We start from the raw sequence: 20,025 nt of genomic DNA on the forward strand, positions 1-20,025 counted from the left end.
AGCAACTGATTATGCTACTTGGTCCCTTTAGAAGGAAATGTTTCATAAAACTAGATCCTTATGGGATCTGAATGCTGATAGAGTTGGATGGCTGAACTGTTTAGATTAACAGCTAATAAATTATTCAACCGAATAGTCATTCTACATGGGTTTAAGATCAGTCGTTCTTGCATACCAATCTGTGTGTGGTGTATTTTAACTTTCTACATAATAGTCATTCTATCGTTCCTAGTTGTACGTTGTAGCATTATCGACTATTAGAATGAAGTGCAGATCAATTGCCTACAAAAGGGCTAACAAATTCGTGTAACTCTTTCCAGTACTTATAGACCGTTAAGTGTCCATTCACGAAGACATGCGTAGGAGTGAGTATTGACAAGGTTTAAAAAGGCAGTCAGATATCCGCCCCATTTCATAATTCTATATGGATTTCCTCTTTCACCCTAGGTGTAGGCCAGTAGAGAATCAGTCTGTAGGTTAAAGATTAAGTCACTAGAGGATAACATGGATAACGTGACTCCATCGGTTGTCATTCTATTCTGTTGTCTGCTCTAGTTTCAGAGAATCTCCCTGTACTGGACTTAAATGGATGCAGAACCATGCTCTTCCATTTTCTTAATCATTCTGTAGACAGGAGGATTAAATAAAGGGAAAGATTTCTAGACAAGGATAGAACTCTTCCTCGTATTTATCCCCACCAAGAGAAAACCGAAAGTATTGTTTCCGCTGCATAAAAAGAAACTGGGCTTCCTCTTTCGCTCTCTGCGTCATTTTTACTTTACGTAGCTAACTGCTGAAGTCACATATCCGCTCTGCTGTGTTTGAGTGGTCACCTCAAACTCCTCCATAGTTAAGGAAGCAACAAGAGAAAGCAATATACTTGATCTAATTATCAGCAGAGACTCTTCATGCATTAAGAACCTGCAGGGAAAGGACCCTATGGATGACAGTGATCACAGTGCGCTGATGTGGGACATACTTAAAGTCCAGGCTACGAGAGTACTGGCGTGAGGTCGAAGAATTTTGAGCTCGTGGGAATGGATAAGTAATTTGGAAAATTTTATCTCATTTTTGATTCCCCAGCAAAATTAAATTGTCAAATTGTTTGACAAATAGTTTAATAGTCTTAGGGACGTTTGTTAGCTTATTCTTAAATTTAGCTAGTGATTTTGAAAATTACGATTTATTATTCGTACTGCTATTGTATCCTGTTTTGGAGCGAATATCGTATCACGTAACTACACTGCTCGACAAAAATAACAGAACAAGTAGAAAATTTGATGTAACTCGTGCAGCTTGCGATGAAACGGAACAAAATTCGGTATGGTAGTGAACCACAGAAAAATTATCCATGGCTCACCACCTAAATTAGGCTCACAGCATATGTTCAAATTTCAATACAGAACTAGTGGAACTCTTTTATTTATCTGCTTCTTTGTTTATGCTTTCTATTAAGGTCTATTCTTAAAAACAATCCTCATTTTTATATATTTCAAATTTTATTTATTTATTTATTCAATTGATTGCTAGTTACAATCGCTTCTTGTACAGCATGCAAACTAGAGGGGATAAAAAACTGCAACTCAGAATATAAATTTACAAAATATTGAAAGTTTAAAAATAAAAAAGGTCCTTCGTGCTGGGTGTCTCAAAGAGGTGTCTCTCCACAACATGTGAAGCTTAACACACTTCGCACACGAACTGCTTGATGGCAGCATAACACCGAGAAACAAAAAGATTGTGTCGCTACGCAGTCAACCTCCAAAACGACATCCGAAACCACGGTAGAGATTTTGAGAGAACTGCTTTTCACAGTTTACTTGGAACCGGTTCAGGATTTCCATTTTATTAAGCGGGAACATCCAGTTAAAGCTTTTCAATGAGATTAGGTTGGAGCGAAGTGGTTCGATTTGCAGACTGCATGATTGTCTCAGACTTCGTGGATGCGAGATGATTCCTGATAGGACTGGCGTATCATATGTACCTGTCAGTAACTTGGCCAGGATACGAATATTTGTCCTCATAACAATAAACTTCCAAGGTGTCCGCTCCAGGGAAATTGGAAGATCAGGTTTAACCACCTAAGGAGCCAATATTCAATGCTTAGGAAGGTTTTGAAGGTTATATGGGATAACATATAACTCTCCCCTGAGCCCCACCAACTCAGCCACGTTGTGACAAATTCCATAAAAATTCGTCGCGTCATTTACAGGATTCGAACTCAGTAAATGTCATTTTGGAAGCAGGTGCAGGAAGGGTATTTTCTTCTCTATCATTCAAAAGTCGTTATGGAAATCCATCCATTTACTGAACAACCGTAGTGGATAAACCCAAAACAAATATTATTTAGGAATCCATATGATCTCCCACAGAACATTTGGTGTTTTGTTATCCAGCTAATTTGGCTCGATGAATGAATGAGTGGCCTGTAAGATGTGCTGTTCATTTCGACAGTTTGAGTGGTTTAATTGAAACTTATTACAGTGAACCCCCTCTTATTTCTAGTCACGGATAATATTATCACTTTGATGAAGTTCCTTTCGAACGTGTACGAATACTTAGAAAAAACGCCATTTATTGTAATCGCTTCAGTTCATGTTATCACTTTTTTGCCTTATCGCGATTTACACATGTGCAGTGGAAGTGATTACTTAACATTCACATTTGTTCTCGAACTCCGACAAGTTGCATGTCTAGTTACTACTGTTGCTTCATGCAGTTCATCTGGTTGTCAGTGTCGTTACTCCGTGCTCCTATCTGACTGTTTACAGTAGAGGGTTAAGCCTTTTCTAGTTCTTGATTTTATTATTTTCATTGTTTGTTTTCAATGGTTTTCATGGATTTCCAGAAACATTATGACAGTTTCCTTTTTATCGATAACTTTCTTAAGGAACAGTAGAGAGTCAACTTAAAATATTTTATATTGCTTGATTTTAATGTTTTTTTCTTTCTGTCCACTTACGCCTTTTTACGCACACATTCCGTTCTGCATCAGTAAACGACACTGAACAGCTGCTTCCTTGTTTCTTCGGTTTTGTAAGCTATGTCCACTCTCTTTCCTTTTTTTAAAATGGAGAGAAGAAGAACACAATAACTTTCCTAGCAGACTGTTACTACAGTACAATGAAAGGATAGAATTCATGGGATACCTGGTTCCTGGGGCAACGCGACGCTGTCATCCCTCTCGCTAATGGACGAACCCACTGATTGGCAGGTATATAGGTACACTGCATCCCTGCATTCACGTAGACGGTAATTCGATGTCAACATGGAAAACCGTTGTGAGTTAACCGACTTTGAAAGAGGGATGATAGTGGGTGCCCGACGCATGGGTCACTCTATCGCGGAGGTGGTACAGAAGTTGCACTATCCCCGTTCGACAGTATCAAGAGTGTATCGGGAATACATCGTGTACAGAGTTGTGGGTGGAGAAAGGTGGAGGATGAACATGGCCATCGACGTCTGTCTCACATTGTTTCACCCAACCGGAGAGCGACAGTGGCGCTAATCACCGCCGCCTTCAACGAGGGAGGTACCAGAAATTCTCCACCAAGACCATCAGGCGATCATTAGCCGCAATAGGTTATGAGAGCCGCCGACCCACCAAAGTCCCATTGTTAACACCATGACACAGGACTCTACACCTCAACTGGGAGAAAGAACATCAGCACTGTACCTTGGACGATTGGAGACGGGTCTTCTGATCCGATAAGTCCAGTTATTTGGAGCAAACGGCAGGGTGCGTATCTGGCGGAAACTACACGAAGCTATGCACTCGGCATATCAACAAGGAACTGTTCAGGCAGGTGGATCGTCGGTAATGGTCTGGGGCGTGTTCAATTGGCACATGTTGGAACCTCTGGTACGTCTAGATGCATCTCTGAACGGTCCAAGTTACTTGTCCATCGTTACAGACCATATACATCCCTTCATGGTCATCACGAACCCACAGGGCAATGGACTCTCCCAGCAGGATAATGCGCTTCCCCAGAGAGCTATAGTACTAGATGGTTCGAAGATCATTCCGCAGATTTTACCGCCATGGAATGGCCTCCCCGTTCACCAGCATGAACCCTGTGCAGCACCTTTGGGACACTGTGGAAAGGTTCGTTCGAGCTTTAGATCCTCCACCCAGGAATGTAACAGAATTATGGACAGCGGCACAGCAAGCATGGATGGAAATACATGTGGAATGCTTTCGTGAACTTTTTGTTGACTCGATGCCTCGCCGTGTGACTGCCCTTATCCGGGCGAAAGGTGGGCCTACCCGTTACTATGTATGTATCCCATGATTTCAGTCCACTCAGTGTGCTACCTTTCCTGCTAATGGCACATCCTTAAACTTCATCCTCGGTGGTGAACCAGGCTGCTTCTGTTACACTGATGCATGTTTGGATTCGGGTTGACAGCAGCGAAATCGCAGGTTGATTTTCTGTTTGCTGGATGAAAAGCCCGAGTTTCCGTCGTCTGACACCGACTACCATAGCCACGTTGTGATAACTGTCCCTTTCCTCTTTCGACGACATTCCTTCTTCTTCCTCTCCTATAATCACTCTCCTACACCTTTTGCTCTCCTAAGTCTAATAGGAACAGTATGTGGATGACATAGTGTTTCATCCCACACCATTTTTCAAAAGGAGTCGTCTGGGTGGTGGTATCCGCCGAGAATAAGTAATATTAGTCTTCTCCACTGGTGAAGCGTTACTTCTTCGAGGCAGTGCAATATCATGGTAACTCGTTGTGAAGGTAGTCACAATATCAGATTCAATTTAATGGATGCCACTCATACTGCTGTTGTAGTTAACGACTACGACCAAAGTATTGTGAAATATCACTGATAGTTCTGTAGCAGTTACTGGAATAAGTATTTATTCCAGTAATATTTATATTTTTATTCTTTATTTTTATTTATTTGCTAGTGCAGCAAAATGCAATATATGGCTAATACTGTACTAATAATAGATTGGATGTGGTTGATTAAAGAATTATTATGAATCAAAAAGTCAAAACATTTATAGAAATAACGGGTGAATCGGAATGCCAATATCAAAATCACGCAGTTCTTTTTCCTTTCCTGTTTCCAATCGCTTCAACCATTTAAATCAATCCTCTACATCCGCCGAAGTCGTTGTTCCGTAATCGAAATACGAAGGCATCCTGACAACATTTCAGTACACCGACGAATACCTTCAAACTGCCCCTGTTAGATCGATATAAGTAACAAGTTATTTTAAAGCTTATCGATAACTGTCGATGTATGTGTACACCTGCTGTCGAGAGTAGGACAATGTTCTTCCCACATGCGACTGGTAAGAAGCCAGGTACATAATGCTTAACTGGATATTTGAAATCTATTCCTGTCTATTCTCGATTTCCTTATCGAGTTAGCCGTTTTGAATATTCCAACCATCGCGTGTTTAAGAGATGCGTTTATTTATTTATTACGAAATTATGAACGAGAAAAAATATACTTTTGTGCAGTTAAGAGCACAACAAGTGCGCCATGAAATCGATATAATTTTTATTTACGTATTGCCCATGCGCTGTCATTGCCATAGCAACAGTTTGTGACCATTACAGAAGATTGCCTTATCATTTGGTTATTTTGAGCCGATATTGAAAATGTATGTTCTTCATTTAAAATAATTTTATATCGTTTTTGTTTAAATTTATATTGGAAGTTGCATCCATAGTATATTTTAGTAAACCTGCAGAATGACTGATTTTAACAGTTTTTTAAAGAACTGTTTTGGTGATTCGTTCACGTTTTTCTCTTCTCTATAAAAAAAAAAAAAAAAAAATGGCACCAACTAATTAAATGATACCGTCTGTTTGCTCAACCTACACATTAATAGATGACCTTAACTCTTAATTTCTACGAACAGTGAGAAGTGTATTGATTACAAAGAGTATTGACATCCAATTAAACAAGCTCCTATCAGGAAACCACGTGCGCATTGCGTGAGATATCTGACCTAGAAACTTTAAAAATGGGGTTTTCTAATTGCGTAATTTTCGTTAATATTTCCCTGTAGATGGCGCGCAAAAACTTATAATGCGAAAATATAATTCGATGTCAAGGAAGATGAAAGGGAAAACTTCCGGTTTAATTTAAAAACAAAATTAATTTTAATACTGTGAAGATAACACATGTTTGTATCGATGTGCTTGATATTTAAGCGATTTATCCAAGACATCATTAATAAATTAGTTGACAAAGCTTTTTTTTTGTTTTGTTTTATATGAAATTCGCTCTGGAGTCAGGAAAAGAAGAGTTTCATTGGACTCTACCACACCATGCTAAAATGGAAGTTCCAGTAACATACTATACCAGTTCTACTTTAGGGGAGGTCGGAGGAAGGAGTTTAGTTTTGTTGTTTTCTGTGTATTGCGTGTCATACACACACACACACACACATAGAGACGTGCAGTTGACGTCGGTGTAACTCACGGTATTAAACACTTAATTTGATCTATTCTACTCCTGGGAGAACTTTTGTTTGCAGGCAAAAATCTTTGTAACTTCAAAAGACGTTTACGTCAACTACTCAGGTCACAGCATAAATGTCAAATGCGTGTAGACAAAAATAATACAAAAAGAAAGAAATTTTAGGTTCATATTCTGAGACAGGTTAGTGTCAGAGGTTAGTCAGTCTCTGGTGAGGGTAGCATGGTTTTTCTCCTGGAAAATCAGGATTTTCATCCAGCAAATAGCAAATCGATCACAGAAATACACTATTTATAGACATAATACATGTATATACAGCGCAATATGGCCTAGGATGCTGAAGCGCCTAAAACCCTACAACAACCAACCAAACTACTCAGTTTACAGCATAAATGTCAAATGCACGTAGACAAAAATAATAAAGACAAAATAAAGAAATTTTAGGTTCATATTCTGAGATAGCCAGTTAGGGTCAGTGAAAAAGTCATTTAGGTCAGTCAGAAGAGGTTAGTCAGTTTCAGGCGAGGCTAGTATTGTTTTTCTCCTAGAAAATCTGGATTTTCATCCAGCAAATATCAAATCGATAACAGAAACACAATTGATAGACATAATGTAGTGACTTCTGAGCGCCTAAAACCCTACAACAACCAACCAACGAACTTGCACATGTTTTTGTACAGGTGGTTTTAAAATGGGCCAAGAATGTTATGCCTTTGTCCCAGGTGACGCCCAAACCTTAATTTGGATGACTTTTTTAACTGGAAAGTTTTCCCCATCACTGACGATTCTCTTTGCAGTGAAAGCAAGTTCAGTGGTTTTCTTATTATTTAATGAGAACTCAAACAGCATGGAGATAATCTTCAAATTTTCTAACTGGTGGTTGCACATATGCGTGATTGACGGAATAGATTGGTGCTCTTTCGTAACAATATAATATTTTAAGTCTTCAGCGTATGTAGTAAGATTATCATGGTTAGCAAGGAGGAGCTTTAAGGAGGCAGCGAAAAGGATAACAGCGAGAATGCCCCCCCCCGAGAGACTCCTCTGAGCAGATAATTTGATAATGATGAACCTGATTTCTTATCAGCATGGTCCTTGAAAAAAAAAGGCGCTTCTGAAAACACTAATGCAGGAATGGACAGATTGTTAAAGGCCCACTTGATTTCAAGGAACACGATATCAAGTTGTTGTTTTTTGTTGCTTAAGGCTTATTAAATTCCGAATAACGTTCATGAAATTGGTGACAGTGGATCGCCTGTGGCAGTACACTATGAATATATGGTAGGTTATGACCAAACGTACGATGAGTAAGAATAGGGCGATGGTTTTTTCCATGATCTTCAGAAGGGTGCAGTCAGCAATTGGCCTATAATCGCTGTGCAATTTTTTGTTACGCATTTATTTATTATTTTTTTTTTTTGTAAGAGGGGAAACATATGTGTTCCAAATGGCAAGATATGACCTAGTTTCGAGGACAGAGTTAATGCTTCAAGAAGGACATCAATAGTGTGCGTACTGCAAAGTTTAACCATGAAGATACGGAACTCATCAGGGCAATGGGGGACTTATAGAGAAAACTATCGATGACTTTAGTAAGGCAACTACAGTAATAAAACTACCAGTCACTAGGACACCATCTCATTTCCACTATTTCATTGTTCTCCTATTCGCTCAAAGTCGTGAAATTTGCATGGTGGCGGCTTTGTAATCCAGCAGCAGTGCCTTTTTCCCTCTTTGGTTTCCCAGAGGAGGAATCAAAACTTTATAATGATTTAATTGTTATATGGTTTTAACAAATTGCGTTTACTTTATATCAAAGAAAGTTCATACTGGATCCTATACAAAGAACTCATAAAAGCATATGTTTAACAATAAATGTTTGCTTACTTAGTTGCTAAAAAATTATGGTCATGTACCGTTCCTGATGAAGCTTGTTCTGAAATTTATAACAAATAGATCGGATAGAGTTTGTAATTATTGCTAGAGCAAAATTTAAGGTGGTTCCTTTACTGGAACCACTCATCGCGTTATGTATTAAAGATGTTTACTTTGCACGTGTAGAAGTCACCTACAACGATGAGTCTCATAGTTTTCCCATTGTCAGCAGAAAACCCAAGATGTTATCTCCAGGCCAACGTAATAAACACGCCATAAGATTATATCGCAAACACGCATGTCACACATAGCTTCTGGAACGCGCATCTTTGCTTCGCACGTGATTATTGGTGAAACGAAGTAGCAGATAGCAATAGTTTATCGCGTGTATAATAAAGAATTCTTTTCAGTCCCATTCGCACTTCGATCTTGGGTTAATTAACAAACTGTGCAAAATATTCGCCATGTGAATACCTTATTTGCATTCCTACTGGTGGTTTAGTTCCATACTTCTCTAGAACGGTTGAATCCTGTTACGAATGAACTGTGCAATTATGTTTAACGGTATGGCCTGCTTTTTATACACTGGTGTTCAAGACTTAAGGACCAACACTATTTCTAAAGATTACAACCACAAAATCTTTACTTTTGGTACTCTTTACAGGTGAGAATAGATTCAGCCTCAGCAGCGATTCTGATATGCTTTCAGAAAGTGAGGACATTGTTCGTATGGATTGGCCTGCCCGTTCCACCGATCTAAATCCCATCGAACACATATGGGACGCTCTGGGGAGACGCCTAGCGGCGCGTCCACACCCACCAGAAAATGTTCACCAGCTGAAGATGGCGCTGACAGAGGCAATGTGGGTAAGAGGAACGGACGATGTTATCGCAAGAACTTATCAACAACATTGTTCTAAGTATGTACAGGCAGTGCAAAGCCTGCATCGACATTAGGGGAGGCCATAGCTCCTACTGAGGACCACCTCTTCCCTTTGTTCCATCTTTGGTAGTGATCCATCTGTATCATGGCAGCCAGTGCTATGTTGCCATTTTTTAATAAAGTCCCTCTGTATTGTACCGTTTTGTTTCCTTGTTGTGTCGGTGTTGTTTCCTTCATCATTTCTGTACCTCACGAGGTTCCTTTGGTATGCTTTTCCCATATCCAGGCCACTCCTATGAGAAGCTACAGGTAAAAACCTGACCGGTCCTTAAATTTTGCCCACCAGTGTATGTTGGTTTATTTATAAGAGAAAAACCTCACTAATGTGGACTAATACTTATATGACATAAAGCCAGTCCATTCTTTTTTCCCCTCAGCACTAAGCAAAAGCACCGGAATGGTTCTGATAAGGCAGCAAGGGACTATAATCACGATTCTCTTTCCCCTCATCAGCATCAAGAAGTGATAACTTGCTCTACTTGGCGATTAGCTTAATGGAGCAAGCAAGAGATAACAGCTCTGTTGACGTAGTTCTTTCTGTAAACAGACTAATGTTATTTCTTACAGACCGAGACTTAGGAAACGAGCTGGCAAATCTGAGATTGAGTAATAATCTAGCATGTTTATTTAATACGACATGCTTTTCTTCTGAAAGCTCTTAATGCCTTTTCGAGAAACAAGCAGTTTTGTAGCTAGTTCTGTTTGGATTTAAAGCAGTCGGCAACTTTTTTTCTGGATTCTTACTAAGTTCCAAAATTATTCCTATTATACACTGAGTGATCACTGAATTATGACCACCCCTATGAAAACTGAATGTGACCCGTTGACTACGTGAGGTACGAGAGTGCGGAGTTAGTCGACCTACGTAGCATAGATAATGTGTCAGTGGTTCAGTAGGTAGTAAAATTCCGAGCGTGATGGATAAAAGGAAGGATATATTGGACTTTGATAAAGGACAGATTTTGGGTGCTCGACGAGCTGGTGCCTCGATTTCCCAAACGGCTGAACTGGTGGGGTGTTCGAGAGCCGCCGTGGTTAAAGTATACCAGGACTGGCCTGGCGTCAAAATGGTAAAACAACGACCCGACGGCAAAACTCCAAAGGTCAGCGAAAGGCTGACGTTAGAGGTGAGCGCCGGGTCCGACAACTCCTACAGGCGAACAGGGGCAGCACTGTTGAAGAGTTGACTACCCAGTACAACATGGGCCAACCCGGAACAATATCTGCCATGACCATGCGTCGCACGATCGCACGTATAAGCTATACCAGCAGACAACCCCCTACGACATCCTCTCCTAACCAAAGTTCATTGGCGTAAAAGACTCGCCTGGTGCAAGGAGCATGCAAGTTGGACGTTAGAAGACTGGAAGAAGGTGTGCTGGTCGGATGAGTCACGTTATTTACTCCACACCGTGGATGGTCGTGTACGGATTTGGCGTCAACAACATGAGGCTCTTCATCCATCATGCATGGTATCAAAAGTGCAGGCCGGTGGAGGCAGTTGTATGGTGTGGGGCATGTTTCACTGGAAGGAACTTGGATCCCTGGTGCATGTGGAACAACGTATCAGTGGTCTCCGCTATCGTCAACTGTTTGCTGACTGTGTATACCCATGTTACACTTTTTCCCGAATGGCGATGGTGTCTTCCAAGATGACAATGCGCCAAACCATCGGGCAATTGTTGTGCAGGGATGGTTTGAGGAACACAGTTCTGACTTCCACCATATATATTGGTCTCCGAACTCCACCCCGATATCAATCGCATACAGCACTTGTGGGACAATGTGGAAAGGCATACCAAGCGTCTGAATACACCAATTACCTCCATATCTGCATTGCTGACAGCATTACATACAGCTTGGTTGGCCATACCTCCTGAACGCTTCCGATATCATGTTGAATAAATGCCACGTCGGATTATGACCACCTACTACTTCGTAGAAATAAATTATTGAAATTCAAGGTTACAGCTCATTAAAAGGGTTGAAACTGAGCTCTCTTTGGCAGAAACTAAAAAATTGAAATGAGCAAATTTCATTGCTTCACGGAAACCACGAGAGGTGTTTTGTTGTACCCTATGTATAATAATAATAATAATAATAATAATAATGAAAATGATGACCGAGAACCGCCACACACCATCCGAAGGCAGCCGTCGAGAGACTAGTCATAGTACAGAAAGAAGGAGGAAGGAATTTGACAGACCTCATTGAACAATAGAAGGCAATTAAGAACCTGAGGGATTACTTCCAGATAAAGCCAGTCTACCAGACAATAAGGAAGATAGACAAACAACACCCTGTTCTACGTCAACGATGTGATCCCACTCACCCATATGGAAGAAAAAAAAAAAAAAAAAAAAGAGCGAAGAAGACACTCCATGGCAGGCACCACAATGGCCACTATCAAGACTACATAGATAATAAGGTTTCCAATGTATGGCTCACCAACGAGGACGCTCTCTTCCGAGACCAAGCATTCATATTTGCCATCCAAGACCAAGTAATCAACACCAGAAACTACATCAATAAAATACTAAAGGAAAATACATCCCCAAGAACCCCAGAGTGACAGAACGACAAATGTCGACGATACTAACCGCCCCAGAAACAATCCAGAACGTCACCGCAGGATGCAGGATGATTACCCAGACGGAGTATATTTACAGACGCTGCCAAGTGTTCAGAACAGTACATTAGAAGCTAGCGAAGAAATACTAGTTCATCAAAGAAAGTACCTCAGGCCCTACGTGCAGGTAGGGCCTGAGGCTGTAGACCCCTACTCGCACGTTTAACTGGAACTGTCCCATAATAACGGACAAGACGTTCCCGCACAACATGAGGGGCCCAGCACCATCAACCTCCAGAAAACCTATGAGGATTTGATTTGATTTTGATTTTTTTTATGGAGCAAAAACGACTAGGTTAATACGCCATGACAGACTTATGAGGACAATATCAGGTAGTACAGAGACCTTAGACAGGAAGTCAAAAGAGATATGGAATGTGGACCAAGTAATGACTATCTGATCACCGCATCAACCACCGGAATGATTCCAAAGAGCCTTCATAAGAACCTTGCATCAATAAGCCTCCCACGGAATACCTGTAAGGAAATCCAGAAAGTCGCAATCCTCAATCCCTGACGGATAGTCAGAAAGTTTCTCGACCAACAGTAATAATAGTAATAGTAACCAGACACAACCACCCACCCTATGGTACCAGTAGTCGTCACGGGATGAAAAAAAATCCCAAAAGGAGAAAAAGTTTTATAATAATAATAAATGATATTTTTGTTCGTTAGAAAAATATGTCAATAGACGAAAATTGCATTTCTTGGAGAGTGGCTCTGAAATTTAAAAAGGTGGAACCACCTGCTTTAGTGATATTTATTACAGCAACATAATGCACAGAACATCAAATATGAATACAAAGAATGTAAGTGTATAAATTTCAATAAATATCATTCATTGAAAGAGATTTCGACTGATGTTTATTTTGGAATCAATTCAACACCCACAATTCTGACATTCGCTTGTTTACTCTAGTAACCGGGAACTGAAAAAATTGCCTACCAGAATAAGAACGAGGCAGGATTGCACAAAATGCTTATTCATTTTTGTTATGAACTGATTTATTCCACGCCTAGTTTACATCTAATAGTCCTTGGAGATATTTGTTTGAATTTTGAAATAGGTGGGAATTATGAAATAAATTAGCTTGGAATTTCTATTATTTATTTCTTATCAGCTGTAGTTAAAGATTTTATTGTAAGTCCAAGAGAGTCCATGAAGATAGCACAGTGGTTATAATCATCATCATCATCCCTCCAACACCAAAAGAGGGTTTGAATCCCGTCAATGAGACTTGGAACTTTTATCGGCTTTTTTTCACCACGTGGCTGAATAATCTCCCTCAAGAGTAGACAGCAAGACTTTTACCATCAAGAAGCCCACTTTTTCGTCCAGCAAATCATGGGCAGATGAGTTAGTTTTTGGACAGTTCCAATATGGCAGTTTATAAGTCAGAGAGAGATTCTTCGTTGTCCCAAGAACATTAGCTGTCATTTTTTTCATTAAATTGTTTAATTTTTGGTTTATTAGAGAGGAGCGAAAATCTTATATTTACAATACACCGATTCTTGTTTTATTTCATGGTTCCAGCGGAATATTAATGTTACTTCCAGATTATTAAGACAAATTCCTATTCTCTCCCTCCTCGGTATAGGTCGCTGGTATTAATCCAATGGTATATAACAGTTTTTCATCTTGCGAATGCCCTGATTGACCTTGAATCGACCTGCTCTGAAGTAACTATCATTTGTATAATAGAGATGAGCAAATCTTCATCTGATTTGCAAGCAACTGATTATCCTGAATGTTGGGCGCACATCCAACCTAGAAACAATTTCAGTGTTCACGCACACATAAGATATAATTTCAGTTTGTTTTTTTTTTTCTGCAAGGTGTTTTTAGATTTTTATCGGACCTGAAATAGGTCAAAGCAGCATGACAAGGACAAACATTAAATTGCTTTGATAAACCGAGATTACTTGAAAATAGATGGGCTAATGAGTTGCTGACATAATCAGCTCAAAGTCTCCATAACTCCAAACGTGCTGAGGTACAGCTAACATTATGAGATCTATCCTACACATTAACAGGAAATTAATCGTGGAAAAATTGTAAGTGAGAACCATGACAGCAAATTAAGAGTTCAGATATTCTTCATTATCCCTATTTTTAATTTCGATTGCTTTAAGCTGATCAACAATGGAAAGATTGAGGTCATGCGAAACTTGTTCAATGAGCTATTTGGTTAGAGACCTTGAAGATGGCTTTGATATTTATCCCAATAATATTTTGAGTCAGCATAATATGTTGAGCTAAAATCTTACAAAGCTGGCCCACTTTTTAAGAGTTGTGGCAGAGTCTTCTTATTACGTTTGAACTCATATAATTCAATGAAGATTTAACTACAGAAAACCGATTATTAATTTAATGAGTAAAGTAAGCATTTAAATTTGACTTTATAGTTTTAAATTTCTCAAAGATTGTTTATGATCTACGAAGCTTGACAATTAAGTTCCAGGTTTGAATCCATTACACCCTTTTCAGTGCACGTGGGACCAAGATGCAGCACTTTAGCAGCTTAACTACGGGACACTTAATTTTCTTTAAATTGACTCAGTGAACCCTGGAACTTAATTGTCAAATCAGAACTTAATTAATATCATAAAAATTTTAAAATAAAAGACTTATCTTAAAGTTTTTTAGTACACAATATCTTTGCATCTTTCAGAAATGATCCCAACATAATGATGGAAGATCCAGAAGTTGCCAACAGATCAACCCACCGTCAGAATCGCCAGATTCATTGGAGGTTGGAGAAACACTTCTTACAAAGAGTATGTAATGAATATATCTATAACCAGCAAGATGGATTTTTCCAAAATAACAACTCAAAAAGTTTTTCAGTTCAGCTCTGCTAGTTAAATGGCCACAGGACATGCTCGGGCCACAAACGTTCAAACGATGTTCCCATCAAATGAATCCAGGATTATGTATAGTGATAATATTGACTTAACGTGATGGTTATTTTCGTCCCATTGTGGAGCTCTGTGTGTTGCCAATAAAATTCCTCTCCCGCCCGTCATAGGTGCAGGGTTCTTATGCTATCTCCAAACAGACGTAAGGTAAGCGAACAGAGTCGGCCATCAAAAACTGCCCTGACTCTCCGACCTACATCATGGCGGCAAGCCGCTATGCATGATGGGAAATTGCTCCCAGAAGACACAAAAGAATCAAGTGGAAGACGGAGTCTCAGGGGTCGGAGAGTTACTGGATAAAATTGTCAGCTGTACCGAAGAAAGTGGTACACAAAACGTAGTTTACACCTTTGCCAATTTTCAGAAAGGGGGAGCGCTTATTGAAGCTTATCTTCGGGGAGGTAGCAAAGAAACAGAAAGAGTCGCGAGAGAAGAACTAAAAAAGTACATGTACAATAACGGAGAGGGCATCACGATGACTGGCGAAATGTATTACAAGTGGAAGAATCACAACAACAATGAGGTAGGTGGTGCTTTAGTTCTGGGTGCATACCACTCGGATATACCAAATTAGTATAATTTAAATTATTAATGTAGTATTTTGTTTATAAAATATAATATTTTAGCAATGCTAATGTCAGACTCCCGAAGGTTCCAATGGATTTGTTCGTTTTGGAAGGATTTTAGGCGCATTAGCAACTTAAAGCATATTTAAAATCCCTCGTGTCATTGAGGGGATTCGAACTCAGGTATTTTCCACTCCGTGTGGAGTTAACGGTGATTACACTAATTGTGCCAACTACGAGGGCGTTTTATTGGAGCCAGAACAACTAAAAGTTTGTAAGGCTTCCTCTTTCATTGCATGTAAAGTCAAGAGATATGTTTAGATTTAAACCTATAGCCTTCACATAGGAATCTCAAGTTTCAATTCTAGTTTAAGACTTCCATGTAGAAGGATTATATTGAGATCGAAATATAAAGCTTCTACGACACCTTCCCATATCACCATGGAGTAGGACCCTCCTTTATCCCTAAAAACAATCTGGATTCGGGTTTTGACTGAATAGGTGTTGTTGCTACGGTTAATATAAATTGGATGGAGGCAAAACTCATTCTACAAGTGCTCAATTGAATTGAGATCTAACGACTGGGAGGTAACCGTAGTAGGGACTGAATTCGCTTTCATGTTGCTGGAACAAGGTTTGCTAAATTCCGGACTTTTGAAATGGCGCATTAGCAGATACACTGCGGCCAGAAGGGGATGCGTCTGGGAGGAAACAGTTTCCAGATAACCTGTGGTATCTGAATGTTGCTTCCCTGGTATCAAGAAACACAAAAACACTACCCATGCCAATACATCGCCGTCACCAGCCTGCATTTTTGACATCTGGCAGAATGGGTACATGGACTCATGTTTATTTTGCCATATTCTGATTCTCCCGTCAGAAACTAGAATTCTTCAGACCAGCAACGTTTTATCAATCCTCTACCTTCTGGTGTTGGTGTTCCTGAATCCAGTGGACTCAGGAACACTTCTGAAATGTTTCTCTGGTTACCGCTGTTGTATTACGTTGTTATTTGATTTATTTTGCATTTGCCTTTCTCTTATCCTGCACAAGTCAGCCTTAACTTGTCAACTTCCGTTGGCGTTTCGCATCAACGAGCTGTTGCCGACCACGGAGTTGCCATTGGCTGGATGTTATGTGGTTATCTGACCTATCTTGATACTTCCCAAACGCAGTCATACATGAAAACATAACATGATTGCAATTTCTAAGATACTCATACCGACACGTTTGGTGTCGACTACTTCTAGTTAAAAATCCCTTAATACTTTTGTCTTACCCATTCTCGCAATGATTGCACAGATCCAGCATCCTTACATATCCGCCCAGCTGCTTGTATCGCATGCGACAAAATTACTTTGCTACTGAAGTGGTGTTCTTGTTCAAGAAATTAGTAAGTGTGCAGTGGCCACTCAGTGTATCTTCTTACTGTTTTTATGGTATTAATTCTTTGGTTAAGAGCCCTTAAAGATAGCACAACTGTTATAACTACCGTCGTCTTTCATTGGGTGGAAAAAACGTGAGTTTAAATCCCGTTAATAACGTAACGTTTTATATGGACGTTTTTCATAAAATAGCAGAGTTAATTAGTCACTTGCAAAGAGTGAATTGTTTTATCTCCCAGAAATTCGGGTTTTTCGTCCAGAGAAACCTATCGAAGAATACACGAAATTACAGACAGTATACTGACGCCCGGTAGCCTTACCAACCTAACAATAAGTTATTATTTAACAAATACTGGAATTTTTCCAGTTCTTATCTAAAATCAAGGTTAGTTTCTGCACTTAAAAAGAAAGGTTGACAATTGTCACCGTTTAAAGATTTCACTTTTAATCAGTACATACACTGAACCATTTCAGAATGTTGTACACGTTCAACTCACTTCGGCCACTACTCTCTCCGGTAATTTGGTTGTATAGGCGCAGTTCGTCAGTTTTAGGCGCATCAGTGACTTAGTCCATATTGCGCTGCATATAATGTCTGTAAATTTCTGCGTTCTGCAGTCGATTTGCTGTTTTTTGGATGAAAAATCCGAATTTATGGGAGAAAAACCATGCACCCTCGCCCGAGACCGACTAACTCAGCCACATTGTGAAAAGGGCCCATAAAAATTCCTCGTGTCATTGATGGGATTCGAACTCAGATCTTTTATCGTCCGATGCGGGGAGAACCGCGATCCTACCGACCATTCGCGAGGGCACACTATCTGGGACACCTTGATATCTCTATTAGTAGGACTGCATTGTACAATAGCCTCCGTGACAGTATGGTTGTTTTGTTACTTGTCACTTATTTGGTGACAAGTAACAAAACATTGGTTTTGTTAACTTTTAAGTTAACAAAAGTTTTAAGTCTTAAAAGTCTTAAAACAATGATGGGACTCTTAAAAGTCTTTAAGACTGCACTCTGATGGGACTCTGATGGGACTCTTAAAAGTCTCTTGAATCTGGGTTGTGGACATTCGATCTCACAACAGAGGGAGTAGATTTTCCCTGTGAGTTATTCGGATTCCCCAGATTGCGCTACGTGCAATTCGTCAGTAAACATACATTTCTAGACATTGTACAAGTCTAACAGAACGAAACGAAGTACTATAAAAATGGACACGATATTAATCGAAATGACCATACACAGCTTTTATACGTTCCATCAAGCTACAGGGTCCACTTGTCTTTTATAATACGTAGTGTCCAGTGCTATTTTTGATATGACCAATAACTGCCTGACTGAATGTATTAGGATGTTTTTTGAATGCCTTGAGCAGTTTGAAAAATTCTGTCCATAATCTGCAGTCCAGGGGGTTCACATCAGGAATTCCATGATATCATTTAAAAAAACATAATAAAATCCGGAAAAGCAGCTCGAAATCCATGCATTGATGTAATGACTTTCAGCTATTCGGAAGGATTTCCTTCGAAGTGATCTTCCAGACACTGCTTACACCGATTCCAATGCTTTTGCAAATTGTGGAAACTTTCTTAATATCAGCAACTCTTTTGGAATCGTTGACAGTTCTTGTATCGCGTTCTAAATAATTTCATCAGTTGCTGCAAATGTGTGGCCTTTCAATGGCGCTTTTAAGTTAGGAAAACAAAAAACTCACAGAGAATCACAAATAATCCGATGATTATTTCCTTCAAGAATTTCTTGCAGAGCAAGAAATTCTTCGATGGACAAGCGGCCATCTTTAAACCTTGGAACTACTGAAAGTTTAAAATGGGATGAAAAACATCAAACATCAAAGATTCAACGCACATTGATTCAGATAAATTTGCAAATGAAGTATTTTATGGAATATTTGTTGCATTTCCTAGAGGGAAGATTAACCTTCAAAAAGTCGGCGTCATATTAAAATTATTATCATTTTAATTAATTAATCAATGTATATTTTCCCTCCTAAGGATGATCATATTTGAAGTAGAGTGTAAGAGGTTTAGAGAGGAACAGGCATTCTGTGTGTTATCAGACACAGTCTAAACCACTGATGGATCCAATATCTGTCTATTTCAGAAGATTTAGGAGAAGTCCGGTTGGCCTGCCTTCCTAAAACCTACTCATGCACACCTCGATGGTAAGCCCTGTTACGTCACTTAGGTGGCAACGAACGTGTAGAGTGGTTCTCTTCAAGACGCCTGGTCAGCGTGAAGAGGAAAAGACCAAACCTTCCAGCACATGATAGTACGCCGAAAGAAATGGCCCTCAGTTTCCAGCAGCTTTCATCCCCCTCTTACGGCAGCAAGAGGATCAGAGTGGAAGCAGAGGGTGCAAAGAATCTCTGGGTACGACCAGGCTGCCATGCACGGAAACTGAACTTGGCCTGTTACAACGTAAGATCGCTCATCGGTGAAGACGGGATATTAGAGCTGGAAAAGGAACTAGAAAATGTGAATTGGAATATCATCGGTTTGAATGAAATAATAAGAAGAAATGAATCACTTATAAGTTTATCGAGCGTAAATCTGCTGTACACCAATGGAAAGAGTGAAAGGAGAGAAAGTGGAGTTGGATTTCTGGTCCATAAAGTTAAAAAAAACAACATTTTGAAATTCAAAAGTACATCACCAAGGGTGTCAAGACTAATACTCAAGATTTCTAAGAGGTATAAGTTAAAGGTTATAATGATTTATGCACCAAGAAGAGGTTGAAGAAATATACACCGAAATTGAGATCTTCTAGGTGAGCAGAAAACCCACTACACTATCATTATTGGGCTCTTCACTGCTAAGGTTGGAAAAAGACAAAATAGCGTCGAAAGGTAACTATAGGAAATTTTGGAATTGGTGAAAGAAATGAAAGAGGTGAGACTTGTGGAATTTGCAGAATCTCGAGGAATGTCAGTAATGAACGCTTTTTTCAAGAAAAGGGTGAACAGAAAGTGGACATGGAAGAGTCCAAATGTATTAACAACTAATGAAATCGACTTCATCCTCACTAACAGAAGATATATTGTGAATGATGTTACCGTCCTGAATAAGGTAAATGTTGGAAGTGATCACAGAATGGTAAGATGTACACTTGATATAGATGTAGGAAAGGAAAGGAAAAAACTGACTCGAATAAATAATGCGAAGGTCTTTGAGATAACAGAAGAGGAGAAAAAGCAGTATGTACTGGAACTTAAGAACAAGTTTGAGCTTCTGCAGAT

At 39.5% G+C, this 20,025-nt stretch overlaps 1 protein-coding gene across 1 annotated transcript in view; it reads left to right on the plus strand.

Annotated features, from left to right (window-relative positions):
• LOC150088778 (uncharacterized) overlaps positions 1-20,025 on the plus strand; it is a 90,973-nt gene that overhangs the window by 36,660 nt on the left and 34,288 nt on the right. Inside the window, exon 2 of the mRNA XM_090370892.1 lies at positions 14,568-15,337. Within this exon, the coding sequence (XP_090227018.1) occupies positions 15,035-15,337 (303 nt within the window). The 5' untranslated portion in view covers positions 14,568-15,034. The remainder of the gene's footprint in view (positions 1-14,567; positions 15,338-20,025) is intronic.

The sequence above is a fragment of the Mastigoproctus giganteus genome, chromosome 3, assembly GCF_048544385.1.
Source record: "Mastigoproctus giganteus isolate SK-2022 chromosome 3, ASM4854438v1, whole genome shotgun sequence".
NCBI lineage: Eukaryota > Metazoa > Arthropoda > Arachnida > Uropygi > Thelyphonidae > Mastigoproctus > Mastigoproctus giganteus.